The sequence below is a fragment of the Arachis ipaensis genome, chromosome B10 (assembly GCF_059453495.1).
Source record: "Arachis ipaensis isolate K30076 ecotype BB chromosome B10, ASM5945349v1, whole genome shotgun sequence".
Taxonomy (NCBI): Eukaryota; Viridiplantae; Streptophyta; class Magnoliopsida; order Fabales; family Fabaceae; genus Arachis; species Arachis ipaensis.
Window position 1 is genome coordinate 148987775 of NC_142435.1, and position 25281 is coordinate 149013055.

General features: G+C 33.7%; 2 protein-coding genes across 3 annotated transcripts; one reads left to right on the forward strand and one right to left on the reverse strand.

Moving 5' to 3' along the window:
* The first annotated feature begins 79 nt into the window (after window positions 1-79).
* LOC107623719 (Duplicated homeodomain-like superfamily protein) lies at window positions 80-4724 on the forward strand. Of its 2 annotated transcripts, none has more exons than XM_021113067.2 (3): window positions 80-124; window positions 1618-2292; window positions 3911-4724. In XM_021113067.2, the coding sequence occupies exons 2-3, from the start codon at window positions 1919-1921 to the stop codon at window positions 4419-4421; spliced, it is 885 nt and encodes a 294-aa protein (XP_020968726.1). In that variant the 5' UTR covers window positions 80-124; window positions 1618-1918; the 3' UTR covers window positions 4422-4724. The 2 variants fall into 2 exon arrangements, with proteins under 2 accessions (XP_020968726.1, XP_020968725.1); XM_021113066.2 differs by lacking the exon at window positions 80-124 and adding an exon at window positions 922-1095.
* Window positions 4725-19179: 14455 nt separating this feature from the next.
* Window positions 19180-24854, reverse strand: LOC110268064 (uncharacterized). Its single transcript, XM_088500738.1, has 21 exons — window positions 24668-24854; window positions 23691-23966; window positions 23075-23577; window positions 22794-23002; window positions 22609-22686; window positions 22456-22521; window positions 22309-22377; window positions 22159-22233; window positions 22032-22085; window positions 21725-21811; window positions 21576-21644; window positions 21429-21494; window positions 21250-21345; window positions 21061-21126; window positions 20493-20976; window positions 20319-20405; window positions 20076-20204; window positions 19851-19985; window positions 19603-19715; window positions 19439-19532; window positions 19180-19353 (listed from the first exon to the last, which is right to left on the reverse strand). Exons 1-21 carry the CDS (start codon window positions 24852-24854, stop codon window positions 19180-19182), a joined length of 3117 nt encoding a protein of 1038 aa, XP_088356864.1.
* Window positions 24855-25281: the final 427 nt, after the last annotated feature.

Sequence of the window (25281 nt, forward strand, 5' to 3'; positions counted from 1 at the left end):
AGAGAGACATGTCAAAGAGTTAAAAAAAAAAACAGCAAGTATGTATATATAGGCACACATTTTGACTCCTCTGTGAATTCACAACTTCACATTGAAGATAGAAGGTGCAGAACATAGATTAAAGGTAATCACTTAATTATCTTTCTCCTAATCCCAGGAATAGTTACACTTACACATCCTTCACAAGAACTTGGATCATACTTTTGCTGTAGATTAGTCTCAGTATCATTTTCTCCTTGCTTTTCAATTTGATGGCATGAAATGGTTAAAAAAAATTGTTCTTTTTTGTTCAACTTGTGTTTTGGTTTGTTATTTATTCTTATTCATGCTCAATTTTTTCTTTTTCTTTTTTTTTTTTTACTCTCTGTCTTGAATGTTATGTCACCTGTCAGATATTAATGTGTGCTGCTACAGATTCCTCAAGTGGGTTGGTTTATGCAACTTGGGTGGGTTATGGCTTCTTTTTTTCAACCCAAGCTGTCCCCATTTGTAGCAAAGCAGTTGTTGGGATGGGACCAAATTGACCCATCATCATCATGCATATCTTTTTTGGGGTTTTAGGATAACCATCAATGTCAATTTTTTTTTTTTTAATGTTCTTGTGAAATTCCATTCTTGTAATTTCCCATCCACAGTTAGGGTTCTTTTATTAAACATGAATCTGATTTAGTTTTGTTATTTTCAATTTAAGTTGAGAAATTCAAATTACCTTCTTTATATGTTAAATTTGAATAGGAGAGAAAAAAAGGAAAAAAATGTTGGTGGGTAAAACTTAAAAGTTAAAATACTTAGATATATATGTGTAGTAATTAGTATTTAGTAACACTCAAAATTAGGTTTACTTGATTGTGAAAGTACCAATTTTTATGTTAGGTGAAGTGAAAGACAGCTTTTTTATGATGGTTGGTTAATGTGTCAGAAGCTTGACAAATATGTGACTTTTTGCCATTGTTATGTTGTAAAGTAGTGATTTTTCTGCTGATTAGAATGAGCTTTGATGGTTTCATTTTCATAAACCTACTCAATGGAATTGAATGGAATCCACAGTTGGGGGTAGTTCAGTGAACTCATCTTGTTTCTTACCTTGAGGTTCTGGTGGGTTTTCTACACTGGATTCTGGATTTCACTGAAATGTGATTTACCAATTTCCAATATTAGGAAAAAACAAAAACTTTGAATCTGGGGTATAGAAAGCTTGGAACTTTGGTGGGTTATGATTAGTGTTTGTCAAATATATAACAAAATTGAATGCTGAATGTGTTAACTGTTAAGTGCATTTGCTGTTAAAACTGTTCTTATCAGGGTAGGGCTATGGTAAAATGGGGTTTTTTTGTCTTTTACTTTCATCAATGAATGAGATAGCGATTTGAATTCTCTTGTAATATATATCCATTATGGTCTTATATGCATATTTATTTATTCATTTATTTTTATATTTTCTGAAAGGTCTCTTTCCAACATTGGAAATTCCATGCCCTAATTACCATTCCATTGACTGGCCTTCACATTAAATTCTCAAAATTTTCATGTTAATTCATCTATGATTTTTCTTAAATGCTTTGTCAGATATTTTCTCATGTTCTAACTGAACTTTATTGCCTTTTCATTCATCTATAGGTCAGAATTTCATAAGTTTTCAGTGTCTTAATGAATTCTGAAGAAAATCATCATCTAAACATCACATACCTCAGATTTTGTGAGATTTCATTGGTATTGAACCTTATTCACTGTGTCCAACACCTATGCTCCCAAAATTCAGCACAGCAGCAAAGTTAATACTTGCTGTTATCACCATAGAAATCTTGTAGATCCATAACAAACCATATAGTTTGTGGTGTATTAGGGTTTAACCTAGATTTAGAGCAGTTGATAGAAACATTTCATCTTTCCTTGTAATAAAAGCTCTATAGTTAGATAGATGACTGGTGATGAAGTTGATAGTAGCTCTGAGTGGAGCTGGGAGCAGGATAAAGCATTTGAGGAAGCCTTGGTAACGCATCCAGACGATGCTCTGGATCGATGGGAGAAAATTGCGGCCGATGTACCGGGGAAAACGGTAGAAGAAATTAAGCAGCATTATGAGCTCTTGGTTGAAGATGTTAATCTGATTGAATCTGGTTGCGTGACTCTACCGTCTTATAATTCTTCTTTGGAAGGCTCAGCAAATCATGCAAGTGATGAAGGAGGTGGCAAGAAGGGGAAGCATGATAGCGAGTCTAATCATGGAACTAAAGCTTCAAGATCAGATCAGGAAAGGCGAAAGGGTATTGCTTGGACAGAAGATGAACACAGGTAAGTTTATCATTGCTACATTACAATTACATGCTACTATATATGCTACTCTTAATTTGCTATAATTTTGTTTCAAGACTATAGAATTTAGAGATTTGATTTTTAGTTTTGTAGTATCTGATTCTGGACTCTGTTTTTATTCACTGGCCTCTGCACACTCAAGATCTTGATATATTCGCGCACGCGCGCGCACACACTCTCTCTTCATAAATTCTTGTGTCTTCCTCTGTGTACCTTAACACACTCTATATATCTGTACTGACTAGTGATTAATAACTATGTTCCGAGGTTCATTAAGTGAACCGGCATGGCTTCTGGTACTGTCTCATAAGGTTATGACAATGCACTATCGATTTAGATGAGGATTAAATGGTAAAGACGAGGTTTAGAGGGGTGAATCTAAAATTTTAACTGAGTTCTGCATTTCTGGTTGTTCCATCAGAACAAGCAGTGGATTATTAATGGTTAGTGCAGTAATTTCATGAGATGTGGTAATGTGGTAAATAGAGTAATATTTTATCTTGGTTCATGAAGATGAAGGATCCATGATATCTTGATTTTACATATGCAGTTCTCTCAGTTCAACTAAGCTATTATTTTACTTGATATTGTTCATATTGAATGAGATAAATCACTCCCTCTCATTACATCAATTTACTATCAATATTTAAGCTTACTCTAAAGTTGTGTTTAAATATATTCTGTTCTGTATTTTCGGCATCTTTTGGTGATTGGAAACTGCTGTGTTTGGGGTCTTTACTCTATCCCGCTCGCATGCACCTTCAGCCTCTGCTTTCACCTTGTTTCTCCATTGTGGTTCGAAGTTCGGTCTCAGGACAGCATTTTGTTTTGTCTTAGGTCAATCGAAGTTTTGCTCTCCTGCTCGATCATTGGTCAATCCAAGTAATTGATCCTATTAAACTTAGTTTTGGCTGGTTTTTGTTTGATTTCCTCCCACTTTGAATGTTCTAAGATCTCCTTCAAGTAAAGGGATGGTGTTGTTCAATTATGATTTCCTATTGTTAAGGACACTATAATGTTGTTTGGTTCATATAGTCGATCCCTTCTAGTGTGACAAAGCTTTGTTGTCGTCTTCTTGTTGTTATTGTCGAGGTTCAATTTTTAACATGCTTAAGCTTTACTAAACTCTAATCTCATATCACCTAATCACTTCTTAGAAATTTCTTTTTTCCTCATTCAGTTCCTTTAAATCCCCATGCTTGTTGCAGTTTTCATTTTCCTATAAACCACCAAACTGTGAATTTTGATTTTGTTGTTGCCTCTGCATTCCAAATTCCTCAAATGGTAAATTATAGTACTAAATCCAGAGCCTCCATTTCTAAAGCTGATAAGTTTTAGATGAAAAAAGAAGTTGCCCCACTCACACGACACGGAACTCGGAACTCCTTCCGTCGCTAAATCGCCATCTGAATCATGATGCAAGTCTCAAGTCTCCATAGTCAGTTCCCCTATGAATAATGAAAATGCCAGTGACATATTCTCTGTGCTTATGTTTTAATAAATCCAAGGTGTTGATATAATTTATATTAGTGAGGATTAGCATTTTCATTTCATTTTCTTATTCTAAGCTTTCTTTGTTCTAAAATTGGTTGAACAGGTTGTTTCTTCTTGGCTTGGATAAGTACGGAAAAGGCGACTGGCGAAGCATATCGAGAAACTTTGTCGTGACAAGAACGCCGACGCAAGTAGCAAGCCATGCTCAAAAATACTTCATTCGTTTGAACTCCATGAACAAAGATAGAAGGCGATCGAGCATACACGATATCACCAGTGTTAACAATGGTGAAGTTTCGGCACCTCAAGGACCAATTACAGGTCAAACAAATGGTCCTCCACCAAATTCCGCCATCAAATCACCGAAACAACCACCTCCTCCGGCTTCAACCGGTGTTCCGGGAGTAGGACTATACTCTGCTCCTACCATTGGACAACCTATAGCAGGACCCTTAGTATCAGCTGTTGGCACGCCGGTGAATCTTCCGCCCCCTGCACACATTGCATACGGTATTCGAGCCCCAATTCCCGGCGGCGCCGTTGTTCCCGGTGCACCGGTGAACATGGTTCCCATGACATATCAGATGCCAAGCACATCTGCTTCTCACAGGTGAAAAAAATTAGTTTAGATGTGTAATGTACAAAAAATTCTTGAAAAAAAAGACATCAGACTTAGTTGGATTCTGCGTTTACTCTTTCAGTTTCAAATTAACTGTCGCTTTCGCCATTTTAATACATTGAAAAATCAATGTTATACGTTGATATTTTCAATGTAGTAATAAGTCGAAAGCGACGGTTATTTTGAAATTGACAGAGTAATATAATTCTTTTCCTAGAGAATTTCTTACATGCAATGGCACAGTAAATTAATAATTTTTCAAATAAGTTATGAAATATTTGAGGGCCTTGAGCATAAATGGCATGGTAATTCTATTAAATTGTAAATTATTGTTTTTAGTTGATAATTTATTAATCTCGTCACCTTTCCAAATCTAAATAATTAAATTTATGGTATTTTGTTTTAATAATTGTGTTTTTGAATGTTTACAAAACTTATACTATGAATATAAGATGAATCTATTAAAGGCAAGGAATACTTGCATAGTTCGTGATAGATTATGTATATATTTGCGGTATAATTTGAGATATTTAAGTTAGATTGTTAAAAGAAATTATTAAAAACACTAAAAAAGAGAAAATGAAAAATAAATTAACCAGACTAAACGAATCAAATTATTTATTTTATAAGTTACTTGAGTTAAATTTGTTGAATGTTTTAAGGTGAGTTTGGTTTGTCTTTTTATTTTCTGCTTTTATTTTTAGTATATTTTATTTTTTGAATTCTATAAAAAAAACAGTAAATAAAAATAAAAAATAAAAAAGCAAATCAAATAAAAAAGCAAATCAAATGTACTCTTATTCTTACGAGCTTAATTTTATATTAACAACTTCTGTTTAAAGTTATTAATCGGACAATTCAATAAATTTGGCCATCTTGTCATGGCCTTGGACACACTCCAACGCTACCGTGCCGGCACTCGGACTTACTCAACCTCTTGAGCTAAAATCAAGTCAGCCTAACCCTCAATACTTAGCAAGAAAGCTAAGAATATAAGAGAACACAAGAGAAAGGAAGCTTTGGTGAAAGAACACTTTATTGCTCAAGTGTGGTTACAAATGATTCCCACATTACACTAACTCTTACCTCCTATTTATAGCCATCCACCTCCTCAATGGATGGTTAAGATCAAATCTAATCAACGGTCCAGATTAATCCTCCAGAATCTTCTTTACAAATATCTATCCTACCACAACTTTTCAATTGTTTCTAGATTATTCCATACCACTCTTTATACTTCTATATACATCTACACTCTTCTAGAATACTCTATGATCTTCTAGAGTCTTCTAGAACCTTCTAGGATATTCCAGGAACTTCTAGGACATTCTAGAACATTCCAGAACCATCTAGAGTATTCTCAAATACTCTAGAAAACTCTACAAACACTGTTAAATTTAACCTTCTAAAATTTACCGTGACAATCTGCCGTGAATTAATTATTGAATTTTGTATCCAGCACTTTGAACTTGCTTTTACTACATGTGTCACATGTATAATCTTTGCACTAAATTCATGTACATGACCAAATCGAACACTCTACTAATTATTCTTACTTTTTACAATATGATATCATGCATTGACTAATAACATTAATAGCTAGGCAAAATGCCAAGAGTACTAACATAGTGATCATCTTGGAATGCATCTTATGTACTCCTTCTAAGATAGGGCTAAATTAAATTCAACTAAAGAAATTGATCGGTTTGTCGTCAATATATATAAAAAAATTTAATTTTGATATGCTATTAGTGTTAAATAATTTTATACGTGCATCCAATTATATAACATGAGAAGTTAAATAGGTTTTTAATTTTTTAATTCGATAACACATAAGTTTTTTATTAATTTAAACACAAAAATGTCTCTAATCTTCTAAAATTCGAGATATTTAAGTCTTTCCGTTCAAAATATATAAGGACAAATTAATTTTCTGATGAACTTAAATGTCTCGCATTTTAAAAACTGAAGAACAACTTTTATATTTTTAATTAATTGAGAATTTATTTGTCTTTGAAATAAAAAATCAAAAAATTATTTATCGTTTTCTTATATAATGCTATATTAATAAAAGTAATTGCTTTTTATATTAATCGTGTGAATGATTATTCACAAAAACGAATATAATAATTGGATAACTCTTAAAAATGTCTTAGGATTTATTATTCTTCGTATATTTCCTATAAATAGAGAAGAATTGGCTACTCCCTTTCATAAATTAAAAATAGTAATATATCTACAAAGCTTTTCTTTTGGTTTATCTTTGAGTTCAGAAAAGTAATGGGTTCTAAGGTTTTTGTTGTTCTATTTCTATTTGTGGCTACTATCTCTCTGATCTCTTCTGAGGTTTCATCCAAACAAGACACAGACCAAAAATTGGACGCAAACAACGGTAATATATATAATCATATTCAATATATAATATGTTAATTATCAGCTACATCATTACATGATATTACTACGTAGATTCATGTTGATCTATTAGGTATTTCTTGGAAAATTAATCTTAATTATTTAGTTTAATCAATATTTAGGTTGCTTGAATTAAACTATGAGAAAAATTTGATCAATTTTTATTACCCTTTATTAATAGTTAAGACCCTTAATTAAAAATGATTTCTAGCTAGTTTCTTATCTACTAATCTTAAAATATTAATATATAAAGTTTTTAGAATAAAAAACATGTACTCAATTGTATATTTTCAGCTAATATTATTCTTTTTCCTATACTTTTTTATAATTTTTTTTATTTTTTACAATAAATCAATAAGAATTCAAACTCCTTAACATTTATTTATATACTATTTTACTAGCTGATTGTTAATTAAAAAGTTTTTTCTTAACAAAATCATTAAATTATAAAAGGAAAATATAGAAAAGAATATAATTACCAAAATAAATTTCATTAATTACATTTTCTGAGATATATGTACGCATAGTTATCAAATCCGGCTCGACCCGACCGGTTCAACTAGAAATCCAGTCATCCGATAATCAACCTGGGTCGAGTCACTCATCGAACCAGACACTCATGAGATCCGGTGAAAACCGGTTCAACCCGGCCAGTTTTTATCAATATTTTTTTTTGTGATTGAGAATTAATCATTTAATCGACATGTTTATTTATTTGTTTGGTTTTAATTTGAATTAGGTAAGAATGAAGCAAATGGGAAAGAAAAAACTGAGCTTCCGCTTCTTCCTCCAAGTTATTGTCGCCATGGTTGTTGCCATTGGGTTTATCGTGGGGAATTGCGGCGGTATTGCATCAAGTGCTGCAAAAAAATCCATCATATTCATGATCATGATGATCAACAACAGTTCTTTTACCCTAATGTTATTAATGATGACTCGGAATCATATAACTAATAGTTAACGTAATCCTGATATTATATCACTACTAGTTAGGAATAATAAAACAACTTCATGAAGAATAATGTAACAAAATATAATAAGGATACGAATAATAAAGGTGCAATTCTCTCATTGTACTTATTACTAAACGAATAATAAAATAAATTATTTCTTGTCTATTATTTGGGACATTTATATAAGACAAAAAAACAGCTAAAACTTGCCTTATTTAGCATTAATTAATTATCGCAACAATTAATAAATGCTAAATAAAGTAAATTATAATTATTTTTGACTGATTTTCTTTGGTTACCAAACATTTCCGTTACATAAATGATAAACCAGACAAAATAAAATCGCCTCCAATAATAAGCTAGTTGAAATGAGAAAGTTACTTGTAAAATTAATAATAAGCTATTTGAAATGAAGTTAAAGTTTCATGTAAAACTTAGATGTGTATGTATTCATTGCATGATTTTGAGAATTAGATGCAACTAGTCGGTTGGATTCAATTAATAAAAAACTATTTGACAATGAACTTGTTGAAAACAAAAATTTGGTTAATCAATTTAATTGGTATGATTTTTTAACGGTTAGCTGATTTAAAATAATAAATTATTAAAAAAAAAGTTTTTAAATTATATATTTTATTATTTTTGATTCGATCCAGATTTGATAAAAAACATGGATGAAATTAAAAAGAATAAAAAAGAGATACACCAAAAATACAATATGTAAATTCTGCGAAATAAATAAATAATTAGTTAATAAATTAATTATTATTTAAATAAATTAAAAAATTAAATTTTATAATTTAAAGATGTAAAAATAATTAAAATACAAATTTTTACATTAATTTTAAATATTTTAGTCTAAAATCGGACCAACAGGTCAAACCGATTGGGCCGAGTCCATATTAGACCCAAGGCCCAACATATAAAACCCTTGAAATAGCATTTTCTCCCTATTTCTAGCTTGGAATCACGTTGAAGAAAAGAGAATTGGAGGAGAGAACCCTAACCTCTTCAAAAAATTCAATTCCACGTCACTTTCAATTCGGAGTTCCGATTGACGAGTCATTTGCGGCCACGCGTTCGTCTTGAAATCCTCTTCAATTCTATCTAAACAAAGTGGTAAGAAACTTTGTTATTCATGTCCAGTTCTCCTTTCCACTGAATTCGTAAATCTTGGTTATGGGTATTGAAGGTTTTGATGTTTTTTATGATTTAGGTTTGATCTAGTGGCGGGTAATTGTTGAGTTTTACCCCAATCATCAATGGGTAAGGTAAGAAAATTCTAAACCCTTGTGGTTTGTCCAATTTTATGAACCCTAGTGTTAATTGTGGTGACTTGTATGGATTATATTGAATTTAAGTCGAATTGGAGATTGAATCCGTGAATTAGAGCGCTTGGAATCAAGTTTTGGTGGCCGAGACTCGTTGAATTTAATTTGGAGGTCAGAAAGCTTGCAAAGAGGGGTTTCGTGGTGTATTAAGCTTGGGAGAAATCGGCCAAGTTATGATTTTGGTTTTTCGTAGTTAATATTTAACGTCACGTGAAAACTTAGACTAGTTGACTGTAAGATAAGTTAAATTATGTGATTTGTTCATGTTCTGTGGATATAGAAAATGATTGTGGAACTCTAATGTGCATTGTGATTGGAGATTGGGAGTAGATATAATATATGTATTTGATATGGAGTGTTAATGGTTAGTGTTGGATTTGGTGAGATTGTATGAATGAATTTGTTGAATAAATTGTGTGGTCTTAAGTGTTGGTATGTTGTGAAGTAATTTGGAAAGCATGTGAATATGGTTTGAGACATGAGGGGCTGTTTTGGATTGTGATACGATGGACTTTGAAATGAAAATTTTGGAAAAACTTGTGGTTTGTTGTTTTTAGGTAAAAGTTGAACTTTTGAGTTTAAAACTTATTCTCTAGTTTTCTAAACCTTTTTAACACCTGTTTAGAGTCTGATAAAGATCTTTTAAGCTTTAGAACCAAGGTGGACATATTGAATAAGTTGAGAAGATTGGAGAAGTGAATGTTGAATTGATGAGGCATTGAGGTGATAATTGATACATGATATATGATTGAGATTGTTATTGACATTGATGAGTTATGACTGAATTGTTCATGTGACTTATATATTTGAATCATCTGATACACGAGTATTTCTGGGTGAAGGCAGTGACTTGTCACCACTTGTTTTAGGTTGAAATTCGATACTCTGTAAATTTTCTGTCGCAAGATGTGATCGGGCACTTTAACTTCTCAAATTCTTTCATGGGCACATAAGATAGACATAGATCATTTGTATTTGTATGTTTTACTTGAGTGTGCATTGCTTTGGTATGCTTAACTGCTTAACTCTGTTTATCTGCTATTTGTTCTACTTGTTGTAATTGTGCCTGTATCTGTTTTTTTTTGTTTGAATTGTTTGTGTATGCTTTGAAAGACCCTCTTTTGGCGAAGGAATGATGATCGTTATTCCACCATTGATTTGGAGGTTTGGAGGAGACGGAGGGTGCAAAGTTAGACTAGGGCTAGAACCCCTTAGTTAGATTACTGACATTACTGATTTAGAATAAATTTTAAGTTTAATCTGAGTGTCGGAGTTCTATGATTACCTCTGAATTTTCCGAGATCTTGTATATTAATTATGTGGGTACCTTTACCATGCTGACAACCTCCAGTTCTCATTCCATACATATTTCTGCTGTTTTTCAAATGCAGGTCGAGAGGCACCTCGTTGAGCGTTTGGAGACCTTCCTTACAAGCGAAGAGTTATCTTTTGGACTGTTATATATTATTATAGGCTATGTATATGTGTATATAGATTCTCCACATGTATATTTTGTATTTTGCCCTCTTCGATTTTGTTTACCTTTTTCTTCAAGGCTCCTCATTATGGTTTTCTTTCAACTATACGTCTTTTCTTTTAGAGGTCGTAATACCTCGTCACCTCTACTTTACAACTTAAGCATAAGGCTTTGTGTGGTAGGGTGTTACATTATGGTATCAGAGCAGTTCATTCCTATAGAGCCTGAGGGACGGACTGACTATATTTCTAGGCGTATTCTGGGTATGTGTATATGCTAATTAGGATATTTAACTGATATTTGTGGCATATTTCTTCAAGAGCATGTATGGGACTTCGAAGAATTAGACTTGAGATATTGAGACTGATTTCACCTTGATATTACTTGTTTGGTGTGAATAGGAACCAAATGATGACTCGTGGATGCGGACGCAGTCGAGGCAGAGGCCGAAATAGTAATGCGGAACCTGAAACAATTGCGAATAATCCTGTGAACTTTATGAACACCGTGGAGAACATGGTAGATGCTATGCAGGCAACGACTGAGGTCCTTGGCCAGCAAGTTAATAACAGAAACGGGGGTAACGGCATAAATGGGCCGATGACGTTAGTTACTTTTTTGAAGATAAATCCACCGATCTTTAGAGGAACCACGAATCCGACGGAAGCTGATAACTAGTTTCAGGCGATGGAACGAGCCTTGCAAACGCAACAAGTGTCGGAGGATTAGTGTATTGAGTTCGCTTCTACAATGAGATAATACTGCTATACCTTGGGATGCATTTCAATCCGAGTTGTATAAGAAATATTTTCCTAATTCAGTTAGGACAGCGAAGGATATTCAATTGTTACAAGTAAGGCAGGGTTCAATATCAATGGCGAAATACACCGGTCGATTTGAGTAACTGATTCTCTAGGATTTAATAAATTAGCTTAAAAGTTGGCCAAATCTTTTTAGATATGACTCTAAAATTAACTCTATTAATTATCTTATTTAAATTAAAGATCCTAAGAGATATCATAACTAATTTAAATCAAATCTTATTGGATTGGATAAGCTTTAATTTAAACTTAAAAGTCCTAAAATTACTACTAAGCAAATTAAAACAAAATCAAATTTTTGACAAGTTTTAACAACAAAACAAACTAAAATAAAAGAATACATAATTTCGAAATTAATTATAGATTTATGGCTTCTACTGAACTTAAAAACTAGTATTGGACTTATTGCTGTCCTTATTTAGCTTAATGGGTCTTGTGAGGGTCACTATTTCAGCATTGCTATTTTTGAGATGAATTTTTAATTTCCTTAACGTCTAAAATCGATATAGTGTAATTTTTCTAGTATTTAGATTTTTGAACATGAAAATATTATCATTTTATACCTTATCTCTAAAATAACAAAATTATCCTTCTAAACACATATTAAGATTGATGTTTATGGCTAGCAGTTTAATGACCATGACATTATAGTCCCAATGCAGTTTTTGTACTTAATTTTATTAATAATATGAATCATAATGAATTATTAGAGTTCACAAAAATTTATTCTAATATTATGAAAAACAGCTATTATTTAGAACATCAATGTTTTATGATTTAAGTGATTGCGAAAGACATGAAAAATGTTAAATGTTAAAGTAATGTTTGGAGTACATTTCATTTAATTATTTAAGCAATTTACCCTTCAAATTACATATATAATTTTTAATAATAAAACTTTATATATAACTCAGGAATAAAAAACAGAACTCAAAGGACAAATTGCCAAAAATATAGTATTACGTATCAGATTATATATAGTTCAGTAATAAAAAACGACATCAAAGGTTAAACTGCAAAAAGTGTAGTATCAGATGATGTATAGTTCAGAAATGAAAAATAGAATCAAAGAGCAAATGATCAAAAATATAGTATAAGATAGTAATATAGTATCAGATAAGATAAGGATCATATTAGAATGCAACCTATATACTCCTATCTAAGATAAGGCTAAATTCATACAAACTAAAAAAATTGGATCATCTGTCTTATTTATTATATATATTTCTTAATCTTTCTTATATATTACCTATAAATACAGAAGTAGTTAGGCCGCTCAGCCCGCTCTCCCCTTTTTTATTGTACTCCATCTACAAGTTTTCTGTTGTGGGTTTATCTGTATTCTGTGAGTTAAGAAAAATAATGAATTCCAGAATTTTTCTTGTTGTAATTCTGTTTATGGCTATTTTCATTTTCATCTCCTCTAAAGTTTCACTTGATCAAGACATGAAGGAGAAATTAGACGATACGCTAATATATATAATTTCATTCAATATATAATATGTTAACTGTTGGCCCGTTAATTTTCACTAATATACAAAAAATTCTTAATTTATACCTAGCTTAATATATCAAATTTTTAGTTTTCTTGAATTATTAAATTATGAAATTTTTTTATAAAGTTTTATTTCAAACAAGATTTCTTCTTAATTTCTAATAGCTCAGATCATCAATTAAAAATTACACTGATGATGAGCATAGTAAACATGTTAATAAACTATATAAACATGATTTCAGTATATTATTTATGATTTATTTGTTTGGCTTTTAGATGATGAGTTAAGCCTAGGTCAGTTGGTAATTAATTGTATCTAACAAACAATTTTTAGATTTTTATTTTGAAAAATTTAAAAAAAACAAGAAGAGCTGACTTTCTTCCTCTCTTAACCTTTATTTATGTAATTTACCATTCAAATTATATGTATGATTTTTAATTAAAAAAAACTTTATATATAACTCATGAATAAAAGACAGAATTAAAGGATAAAAAATGAAAAATATAGTATCAGAGTATCAGATTATATCCATCTCAAAAATGAAAAATAGAATCAAAGGACAAACGGCCAAAAATATAGTATCAGACAGTATCAGATAAGAATGAATTAGAATGTAAATTATATATTCCTATCTAAGATAAAGTTGAATAAATTCATACAAACTAAAGAAATTAGATGGTTTGTCTTAGTTATTATATATATATATATATATTCTTTGTTATTTCTCGTATATTGCCTATAAATAGAGAAGATTATGCTACCCGTTTTTATTGTATGTTAAATATATTTATCTACAAAGTTTTCTGTTCTTAGTTCATCAGTGAATTGAGAAAATGTATTCTAGAGTTTTCTTGTTCTAGTTCTCTTATAATTATTTTCATTTTCATCTCTTTTAAAATTTCAAGACACGAAGGAGAGATTAGACGGTACGGTAATACATATAATCCAATATATACTATGTTAACCATAGGCTATATGATGGTTGATTTTTTACTAATATACATGAAAATCTTAATTTATATCTAGCTTAATCAATTTTTTTTTAGTTTTCTTGAATTATTAAATTATAAAAAAATTATAGTTTTATTTTATTTTTCAAACAAAATTCTCTTTTAATTTATAATAGTTCAAATCATTAATTCAAAATTACACTGATGTCTTCAATAAACATGTTAATAAACTATATAAACATAACATCAATATATTATTTATGATTTATTTGTTTTTTTAGGCGATGAGTCGCGCCTGAGGCAATTGCTAATGAGTACTCATTGTCGCTATGATTGCTGTGGTTGGATATCTTATTTCAGCCATAAGTATTGTGTTAAATGCTGCAGAGGCCTTCATCGTCATTAGATTCAAGATGATGATGATGATCAACAACTCTTTTGTCCTGATCTTGATGACAATAAACCTTATAAGTAATTAATAACATATAAGTAAACCTTATATGTGCTACAAGTGATGTTGGGTTATGTTATTTATTAATAATTATGTATGTAATAGGAACAATAAAACTCAGCTTCAAGCCTTCAATGCATGCAGAATAATATAATAATATATTATTATAGAAGAATAGTATTGTAGAAGTGAAATTCTCTCATTGTACTTATTATTACTAAATGAATAATATAATAATATATTTAATTTATTGTCTATTATGTTTTGGCTTAAATGAAACAAATGAGTTTGCAAATACTACTATTTGAATACATTTTATTGGGGTGTTCAAATTCAAACTGATCCAAATTAAACCGCTCATCCAATTCAATCCAAACCGAAAACTGATTAAAATCGCTCTAATTCATATTTGATTGGATCTATTTTTCATAACCGATCCAATCCAATCCAACCGCACAACATGCTATAATATTATTATTTTATTATTATATTTACAATTATACTTATAACATGTTTAATTTGTTATACATTTTTCTATTATTCATGTATTATTATTATTTAATAAATATTTTATGTTCAAAATATTATTTATTTATTTATTTTAACTAACCTATAATTTTATTTCTATTGTTATGTTATCGTTGCCTTTTTAAGATATTGTTAAGACTTGTTATGTCATTGTTGATTATTTAAAATTTGATGTTGAGACTTGTTATATGTATTTAATTTTTTTTTATTTAAAAAACTGCAAATCCAAACCGATCCAAACCGCTTGTAATCGGATCGGATCGGATCGGATCGGATTTCCAAAAAAAGTTCATCCAATCCAAATCACACTGCACATAAATTAAGCATTCGGATCGGATAACTTTTTTCCTTAAAACCGAACCAAACCGCACCGCGAACACCCCTACATCTCATCCATCATTAATATTATGCCAAATTCAAATTGAGTGGGACACTAAATTCAAATGGGTGTATCTATATATATTTACGGAAAAGCTCTGCATACAAGCCCTAATGGCTTGTATGCCATACAAGTTCATTAAACAATAAGATCAAAATACGCGCTGCTTCAGGTACGTTGATTACACGCGCTATATAACATCGCGTGTATATCTAACTACCAGATTTAAAATATTTCTTTCCCTTTTCGTTTTCGTTATTTTGAGATTTCGTTCTTCTTCTTCTCCCGCGTTTACCCTCTTTCTTCTCCATTGTTCTTTTCTTCTCCTTTTCTCACTAGCATCTTCTTCGTTTAGGTTACCTTTGTCTCTCTCTGCAACTCGATATTCGTTTTCTATTTTTGATTTGTTGTTTTTCGAAATCAAAGTTTGATCTCCTTTTGAAGATAATGGATCATTCAACCTCAGATTGTCATATGAATGCAGGCGAAGTGGATTATGAGTCAGAATCTAACGAAGTCCCTGAGGTTTGATTTACATAGGATTAGTATGAAATTTCTTTCAGTAATTTGTATAGCATTGTGTAGTTGAAAAATTGCTGAACATTACTGTGAAAGTAACACGTTTACCTGAATTTGTCGATTCAATGTATTAGTTGTGATTAATTACCTGAAATTTGTAGCAGACGCTCGGGTGTAGATCAATTCTTGTTTGGGTGTACTTTAGCTAGAAGTGTGGGTGTATCTACACTTTACTGGTTTTTTGTTATTTTAATTTACTTGTTGTTGTTCAGCTGTATTATAACAGACATGATTAGGTGTGTTTTTAGAACTGTATTATATCTGCATGCTGTGTATTTACAGTTTATGGCTTTAAAAGTCATTCTGTTGTTGAGTTGTTGCGGTTAGGGTGTATCGTATTAGACATGATTGGGTGTATTTGAATCATATCTATGGGTGTATTTACAGTTCTGACACGGTGTATTTTGCAGCCTCTCTCAGTTGTTGATGACGAGCTTGTTCCAAAGGTTGGAATGACCTTTACCACCCTTGAAGATGCTGGAAAATTTTACAGGAACTACGCCAAGGCTGCAGGTTTCTCTACAAGAGTTCGGTGCACAAATAGAAAGGGAAACGAGATTAAGAACCAACTGATTACATGTAGCAGAGAGGGAAAATGGAAATCTAAAATATCTCCGACCGAGAAGACCAATCCGACAGCCGGTCTAAACTGTCCTGCAAGAATTTATATACACACATTGAAGGATGTCGGTGCTTGGATCATTTCAAAGGTTGTGCTGGATCATTCACACCCCTGCTGCCCAAGCAAAGCAGAGATGCTCAAACAGCACAGGGAACTAAGCATGTCCATTCGTCGTACGATAGAGAATAACGAGGAGGCCGGTATCAGACCAAGCAAAACCTACCAATCATTTGTTGCGACTGCCGGGGGTCACCGCGAGTTAAATTTTATCGAAAAGGACGTGAGGAATTACATTACCAGGGAAGTGCGGAATGTTTCCGAACAAGAAGATGCAAAGGAATTCGGGAAATATTTATTAAGAATGAAAGAGAAGAATCCGAATTTCTTTTTTGAGCTCCAACTCGAAGATGATCAATCGATTAAGCTGGCTTTTTGGGCCGATGCAAGAAGCAGAGCCGCCTTTGAGTATTTCGGAGACGTCATTTCATTCGACACCACGTACAATACAAACAGGTAACAAACTGTCCCTGTTTATGATGCCAAATTAATTTATTTTTACGAATCCGCAGCAGAGGTGTATATTGGCTGATTCATTGGGTGTATGCGAAGCATTTGTTAGGGTGTAGATAATGATTTTGCATTCTGGACCATGGTAATTTGTTTCAGGTATAATTTGGTCTGTGGTTCTTTTGTCGGGGTGAATCACCACGGTCAATCAACACTTCTCGGATGCTCTTTGATGAAGAACGAAGAAATTGAATCATTCAAATGGTTATTTCAAAGCTGGCTTCGTTGCATGGGAGGAAACGCTCCGAAAGGGTTTCTCACCGATCAGTGCGCATCCATGAAAAGGGCTTTAGAGGCCTGTATGCCAACAACAGTTCACCGCTGGTGCATTTGGCACATCATGAAGAAGATTCCAAGCAAATTAAACGGGTACAAGGGACATGCCGATATCGAACAAGAAATGAGCCAAGTTGTTTGGAACTCTCACAGCAAAGACTCATTCAATAGGAATTGGAACGATTTTCTGCTGAATTTTGGTCTTGGGGACAACAAGTGGCTTTCAGGTAATGTCTTTTTAAAATCTGCATCAGAGGTGTAAATTGCATGTTTTTTCGGGTGTATTTATAGACTGTCTTTGGGTGTATTATGCAGATCTGTACGAAGACCGTCACATATGGGTTCCTATCTATCTGGATCACCATTTCTGGGCAGGGATGAGAAGCACACAAAGGAGCGAGAGCATGCATTCATTTTTTAACAAGTATATCACCCGGAACAGCTCGCTTATTCAGTTCGTCAAACAATACGATAATTGCCTCGGAAGCAGGGAGCAAGCAGAGAGAGAATCAGACGCTGCAGATTTTCATACGGTCATACCGTGTGCAACCAAATCCTGCATTGAAGCTCAGTTTCAAGATGCGTACACTCACGCAAAGTTTAGGGAAGTCCAAGCGCAATTCAGAGGAAAGGCGAATTGCATCACCAGACTAAAGAATTCCGCTCTAGGCTATTCAGTATACGAAGTCGGAGAACAAGTTTCCAGCTCAATATTCAACAAGTTTGCGGTTACTTACGACTCGGTTGCAGCCGAGGTAAAATGCCATTGCTTATTATTCGAGTCGAGAGGGATACTGTGCCGTCACGCACTAAGCGTGTTAAGCTTCGAACAAGTAAGCCAAGTGTCACCGAGATACATACTGGAACGATGGAGCAAGAAGGTAAAGAGGCGACACACACACATCAAGAGCAGCCACGACGAGCCACTAATGGAGCCAAGAAGCAAGAGGTTCGACCAATTGGTTTTTCGTTCGCAAAATATATGCGAATTTGCCTCCGAATCGGAGGAGCTGACTGGAATTCTGCACCGCGCGTACGATAACGTCATGGCCGAGATGGAAGCATTAAAAGCCAAAAGGAAGGGGACATCTTCTTTATCCCACGAAGACGCCAACTTGGAATCCGTTAACGAGCTTCAAAGCCCGCCAAGGATTCGAACAAGAGGACGTCCAAAAAACAGGCTAGGTTCAAAGCTGGAGAAACAGATCGCAAATGCCACAAAGAAGAAGAAGACGAAAGTTTTAAGCGAGGTAAAAGTAATGTTCTTTAATTTTGTGGCGATTGAGTTTATTTTTCTCGTTAATAGTTTAGGTAATGTGTGTGTGTTATATTTCAGATAAACCTGTTTGATGCTGCATCAGCGGCGCATTCAAATTGCAGCCAATATCAAGGACACGTTATGAGTTATCAGTTCAGGGTACCAGCAGCAGGGGATAACTCGTTGGGTGTATAGTTTTACAGAATATGGGTGTAAAAGCACCGTTATTTTGGGTGTATTTTCGTTAATTCACAATTTAGATATAGACACATATATAGATATATATAAAACAAAAGCTGTAAAAATTCTCAGGTTATGGGTTTATATTTGATTTGATGTTTTTCTTCAAATTTTAGTACATGTAATTCATACATTTTGAATACAGTGCAGACAGTTTGGGTGTATATTTAATACAACCTTGGGTGTATTATTAGACTTGCGTTGGGTGTAGCAGTTTATAATTTGTGTTTATATATGCCTTGATTTTTTCCTTCATATTTTACCACCTGTAATACAGCTTTTGAATACATCACAGACAGTTTACCAGCACAGATAGTTTAACTATGGGAAAAAATATACATGGAATAGAAGTTGTTGATAAATGGCAAATATTTACATCATTTGTTCAATTTACAAACTACCAAGCAGTTGGATTACCCAGTTTCTATATCAGCAGAATTAATCTGACAAAACGGACTTAATAATATAGATGATGGCTTCGACAGCCTTATAGCACTACTCTCTCTAATTGCCCGATCTCTCTGTGTATTCATCTCACTCAATAGTATCCGGGATGCGTACTCCACTCTATAGTGGTCCACCTCCTCCTACAATTAAAAAGTATATTCTGTTTAAACAGCAATATTAATTCAGTAAAGTAATACAGAGTTATATGGTTTTAAAGACAGTTACCTGTGGCCAATTATCCCATTGATACTTCCCCTTTTTGATGTTTTCCGGCTCAATTATCTCCATCCACTTCATAACGTACACAGCGCAGTCATAGCTGAAAACGAATAAAATAAATTACAAATCTCATTTACAAAAGTTTAATGTTCAGACTCACAAATTTATACCTTGTTTTTTGGCCTGATATTTTAACATATGGTGATTTAATTTCCTTCTCCCTCTCCCCTTTCTGAAGAGGTTTCCCGCCGGCATATGTTATCAATCTTGAAAATACGTATCCCTTAAATACGAAAACAAATCAGTAATACACCCGAATGAATGTGCAAGATACATCCAACTGAATGGACAATATACACCCATCACAACTAACGAAATAGACCTATCTATTAAAGTAAAGAAGACAGAGGCAACTTACAGTGAATTTATTAATGGCCTTTCTCTCATCAGTGGGAGCTATTTTGTGTAGCAGGTCAAGTATTTGACATTTACGCTTTCTTGTATTTATCAGCCATAACCACCAATGCCCGGCGTAGCAGACAGGGGCAAAAATCTGAAGGATTGCCACACACGAACAGTGTGTTATTTTATTTTGCAAATAAGTAAATAAGCCTACTAACAAATTTAGCAAATGAAAACTTACATATGGGTGCGAAGTCAATTTTTTTCTATCTATGAAGGGAATGAAACTCGGGTAGGCTTCCACCCTGAATTCCTTTTTCGTTTTCGGTGATACGAATTCCCCTTTTGGGTGATCCGAAAGTGCCATGCACTGCAAGAATTGGAAACGAGAAATGAAATACTAAACTTACACCCAATGAAACGTGACAAATACACCCAAATCAATACAGAAAATACACCCGAAGTTCGTAGAAGTAAGACTTACCACAATATCGGGGGGGAGACAGTATATTTGTTCTTGAAATCTCTTTTCATTTTTGTTGTTGAGGATGAGGCAGATGGCAGATACAATCTAGAAATATATGCCGAAATCAATCTTACATTAATAAGCATTGTAATTGACTTTGGTGTAAAAACATGAATCTTATTATAATATTACCTGAGATTCTATATCACTTTTTGCCTGGAGGGAAGCAAGGTGCATTCTCATCAAAATGTATTTTCCTTGGCCAATCAGAGTGCACATTTCCTCATACTCGTTAGTATTGCCATCTGCATCTTCCTTCAGTCTCGTCCCCCAGATGTAGCACTTTTGTTTCATATCATCCGTAATCTGATATAATCCCCGAGGAGTTTCAAACTTTGCAGAACTTTCTCCCCCAGTCTCCCTCTGAATTTGTGGACTTGTGTTTTTTTCCTTCGTCGCGCTGCTAGCTATTCTTTGGACCAAACTGTCCAATTGTTCTATCAAATTCGCAGCTTCTGGAGATTTTTCCATTTCTGTCTCCTGCGTTGACGCCCCCTCCTGGCTTGAATCAGTCAATCCAAGACTGAATGATGGCACCCCTGGATCTGTTTTCGGAACATAGGAAGCTGTGCGTGCCATCATCAACAGGGCAGCAGCGTCTTCTGCGTCTGGATGACTGCGTCATCATATATAAGAATAAGAATAAGAATAAGAATATACAGATGATAAGCAAAGATTGATTTTAGTCTGATGAACTTACAATTTAGTTGGAGCTGGGGGAACCGTGGGTGTGGTCTCTTGAAGTTGTTTGGGGGTTTCAGGAGTGCTGCACAGTTACAAAAAATTAATCACGACGTAAAAGAAACTAATCAGGAACAATATACACCCAAACTGTTAGCTAATATACACCCAAACTCCAAACAAATATACACTCAATACTATTTCTTACGTTTCTGTAGTCCCTTCAATCTGTAGCATAGGGGTTGGTTCAAAATCTGTTTCAGCGGTTGTTTGGGATGCCGGCACAAAAACCTGAATCGGGACTCTAAACAAGAAGAAAAATGAAAGGTTAACAACGCCTTTGAAAATAATAAGGTTATAAGGTTGAAATATTATTGGAAAACTCACATTGCTAGCGCTTCGGACGGTGTCTGCTCCCTCACAACCATCATATTCGAATCAGATGGACTCAACCTAAAATACACCCAAATAAATTCAAGAAATACACCCCAACAATTCAAAAAGAAGACAGGCTTTGTTTTTTTGAGAACTTACATAATTGCAGTTTTTGCTTTTTTTTCCTGCCTTTTTTTTCTTGAATAAAATAATAAAGGGCTTTTTTTTCTAAAAAGAATATATACAGAATTAGAAGTAGAAGGGTAATAGGAAGAACAAAAGTAACGGTTATTTGAAAGAGAAATTACATGCTTTGTGACGGCTGGTTTACACTACTCTGTTCTGTGTGTCCTTGAGAGGAAGGACCATCACTTCCCAAGTTCACAGCAGGTATTCTAAAACAGATTTCATGTTATTCATACAAAATAATATTCCAACTTATTAAACAACATACACCCAAATGAATGCACAAGATACACCCAATACAACAAAGTTAATATTCCAACTTATTAGACAACATACACCCAACTTGATCCACTCAATACACCCAAATGGTACCACAAGACACACCCAATTCATGATAACAAGATTTTATTAAATAATAAAGCTTCTTACGTTTCAGACGACACATAGCGACCTTCTGTCGATCGCAGGTCAGGTTGGTTCTCGCTGCGAAACAAGAAACAATTATTAGCATACAAAACACAACAAAATATGAAATAGACAGCCCATCAAGACATACCCCTCTGCAGCAGATTTATCAACATTTTGCCCTAGCCATTCATCCAGTTCGTCACTTGATATTTCGTATGTCTCACTACATTCATAAAAGAAGATGTTAACAAAAATAATTACGACGATAGACGGTAATATAGCTTACGAGGTACTGTACCCGTCAAAGTATTGGTCTTCTTTAGGAGGTGAATCCTCCACGAGAACTTTTTTCTTTTTTGGTTGTGTTCTGGGTGGAAAAAAAAGAGTACCAATCAGAAATAAAAAATTAATTTTATCACAGAATATTATGCAAAGAAGTGCTTACTTTTTTGGTGTTGTTTTTGTTTTTTTCTTCTCCTTCTCCTTCTCTGCAGGTGATGATTCTTCACTCCTATAAGTTAATAACAGACACTTCAGTTAATACACGAGATCTTTATAATGAAGCCAAAAGAAAGGAGTAATAATTTCAGGACATTACTCATCACTTTGTTCATATTCAGATTCTGAATCAGAATCTGGCTCCTCTTGCCTCTGCTTTCTTTTTCTGGAGTCCATTCTGGAAGGCAAACAGTGATTATTTAGAACATACTAAAAATACACCCAAGGTGATCAACAAGATACACCCAACTTGAAAAAGAAATTACACCCAAGTATGGTACTTACTTTTCCCCCTTTCTTGCTGAATCCTCCGAGTCTTGTTGAGTCTCAGACTCAGAGGTAGAAGTGTCACTGTCAGTAGCTGTTTCTGTCTCCGAAGACGATGTTGGACTCGCCTTCCTTTTTTTTGTTTTTTTGATTTCTTGTTTTTTTTCTTTTTTTTCTTTTTCTTTCATTTTTTGTCTTGCTCTTGTCTCCGCCATCTTCACAATCCCCTGAAACATGAGATATTTTAGCTAGCAGCATTCAGGTAAATAAAATACAAGCAACATATTATGTTTACTTACCAAAGTTTCTTCTTTTTCTGCAGTCATTCTTTCCACCAACTTCTCCTTAGTCCAGTTGGCAATCCAAGGCTTTGGTGGTCTTTCGGCCCTCTTCTTGCCTTTGTTTTCAGAAAGATGAAAGTATATTATCATGAGGGCAAAGAGGCAGCCATCAATTGCCTTCTTCTTCTTCTCCTGGTAGTCTGTGATGCCTTTGATCAAGAAGGTCAAAACATGCGCCCCCCAGTTTCTCTCTGATATGCCGTCCATCTTAAAAATTGGGGCGAGGTGCACGGGCGATATTTTGTTTATCGTCGTTGGCAAAAGGAACGCCATCTGTATGTAGAGGATGAATATCCTCTTGAACATCAGGCGTTCCTCTTCGCTGCCAACGCCTATTTCCATCATTTCATCGGTAAGACTTTTGAGGGTCTTACCCTGGAATCTTCTATAAATTATTTTGTCATCATCAGAAAGTTGCTTATAAAGTTGCTTATACTCAACTTTCTCAGGAAACAGATTTCCTACAAAAAAGGAAACAACAAAGTATCAAAATCGGTTCAAAAACACCCAAGTATCAACCTTAAATATACCCAAGCATGAACTTAATATACACCTATAATTTTGAGCTAGTTACCTGTTGCATTGATGCCAAGCGCATCACCTATTGTCTTTGGTGTTATTTGGAAAGAACCATATCCTGTCTTCAGTCTGTTCTCCCCAAGTTTGAAGTTGTTTGCCAGTTCCCTTAAGAGTTGGTGATCCACCCTTAGAGGTGGGACGTGCATCAACCCACCAAATCCGAGATCCCTGACAATTGCCTTCTTCTCCTCAGCCATGTTTCTGAACTTATCACTCAGTAGATGTGTGGCACACTTAAGGTCTTTCGTTTGGTTTCTTGCTGCCATTTTGTCTGAAACAAAAAATACACACAAATATACTCCCATTAGTAACAGTAAGATACACCCATTGATACCAGTGAGATACACCCATTGAAATTATTCAGATACATTCATATATATCAGTCAGATATCAGTCAAACATGTTTCAATATCAAGCAACATTACAAGGTCTAATAACAGTAAGATACACCCATATGTAAGAATCCGATACACTCATTGTTAACAGGGAGATACACCCATAGATATTATTCAGATAAATCCATATATATCAGTCAGTTATCACTCAAACATGCTTCAATATCAAATTAATTGAGATATCAGTAAGATACACGCATATATGAGTCAGATACACCCATTGATAAGAGTAAGATACACCCATATGTAAGAATCAGATACACCCATTGATAACAGTGAGATAGATATTATTCAGATACATTCATATATATCAGTGAGATATCACTCAAACATGCATCAATATCAAGTCACATTACAAGTTCAAACAGTATACAACCCCCAATCTACGGAATAAAGCCCCGAAAATCAACAACAGTAGCAAGAGAACTTAGAACAAGAATGTAGAACGACGTAGAACTTAGAAGAATGACGTAGAACTTAGAACAGTGTGACAAAGAAGCAAGAATAATAGCACAGTAAACCCTAGAAGAACGACGTAGAAGAAAACTAAAATATACAGTAATCTTGATGAACTTACGTTGAGTGTTGTTGCTTCGTTTTCTCTTCAGATTCTTCACGGAGAGTTTGATGTTGTTTTGATGGAGGTTTCGAACAACGATTTGGATATTTTGAACTTTGATTTTTGCTCGAAAATGGGAGGGTTTCCTTGGTTTCGAAGCGTTTTGAGAAGTGGAAGAAGTGGAGGAAGTGGAAGAGTTTTCCATACGTAACGGTTGTAGTGTTGAGCGCGTGATTTTGACGCGCCATGTTATGCTTCCTTATGCGCGTGTCTTCGATTTGGGCTGGGCCAACTTGGATGCTTGGATACTTGTATGTGTAGCAGGCCCGATATATTTATATTTACTAAGAGCAAAGATCTTTGTTATTACTCAACATTTGACTTACATGGATGCAATTCAAAGACATCTCTGCATTCGATTGGGACAACTCTAAGAAGAGTCAAAAAACGAAGAAAAAAGATAGCAATTGTTAAAGATTGAAATCTCAACAATCCTTAGGTAGCTAAATAATTTGGATTAATCAAATAATTTACTTATTTATTAGCTTAAATAAATATTAAGAGTTCGAATGTCATTTTATTTATATTATAATTTATTAAATATTGACTAACAACAAATTGTTAAATAAAAT

Bases quoted from the DNA above. Each gene is read 5' to 3' on its own strand.
- LOC107623719 (XM_021113067.2), top strand. From the start codon at position 1,919: ATGACTGGTGATGAAGTTGATAGTAGCTCTGAGTGGAGCTGGGAGCAG. The intron at 2,293-3,910 runs GTAAGTTTATCA...TTGGTTGAACAG, and splicing joins TGGACAGAAGATGAACACAG to GTTGTTTCTTCTTGGCTTGG.
- LOC110268064 (XM_088500738.1), bottom strand. From the start codon at position 24,854: ATGGAAAACTCTTCCACTTCCTCCACTTCTTCCACTTCTCAAAACGCT. The intron at 22,687-22,793 runs GTAAGTACCATA...TTTGCCTTCCAG, and splicing joins TCAGCAAGAAAGGGGGAAAA to AATGGACTCCAGAAAAAGAA. The intron at 20,406-20,492 runs GTAATATTATAA...ATATATTTCTAG, and splicing joins AAAGTGATATAGAATCTCAG to ATTGTATCTGCCATCTGCCT.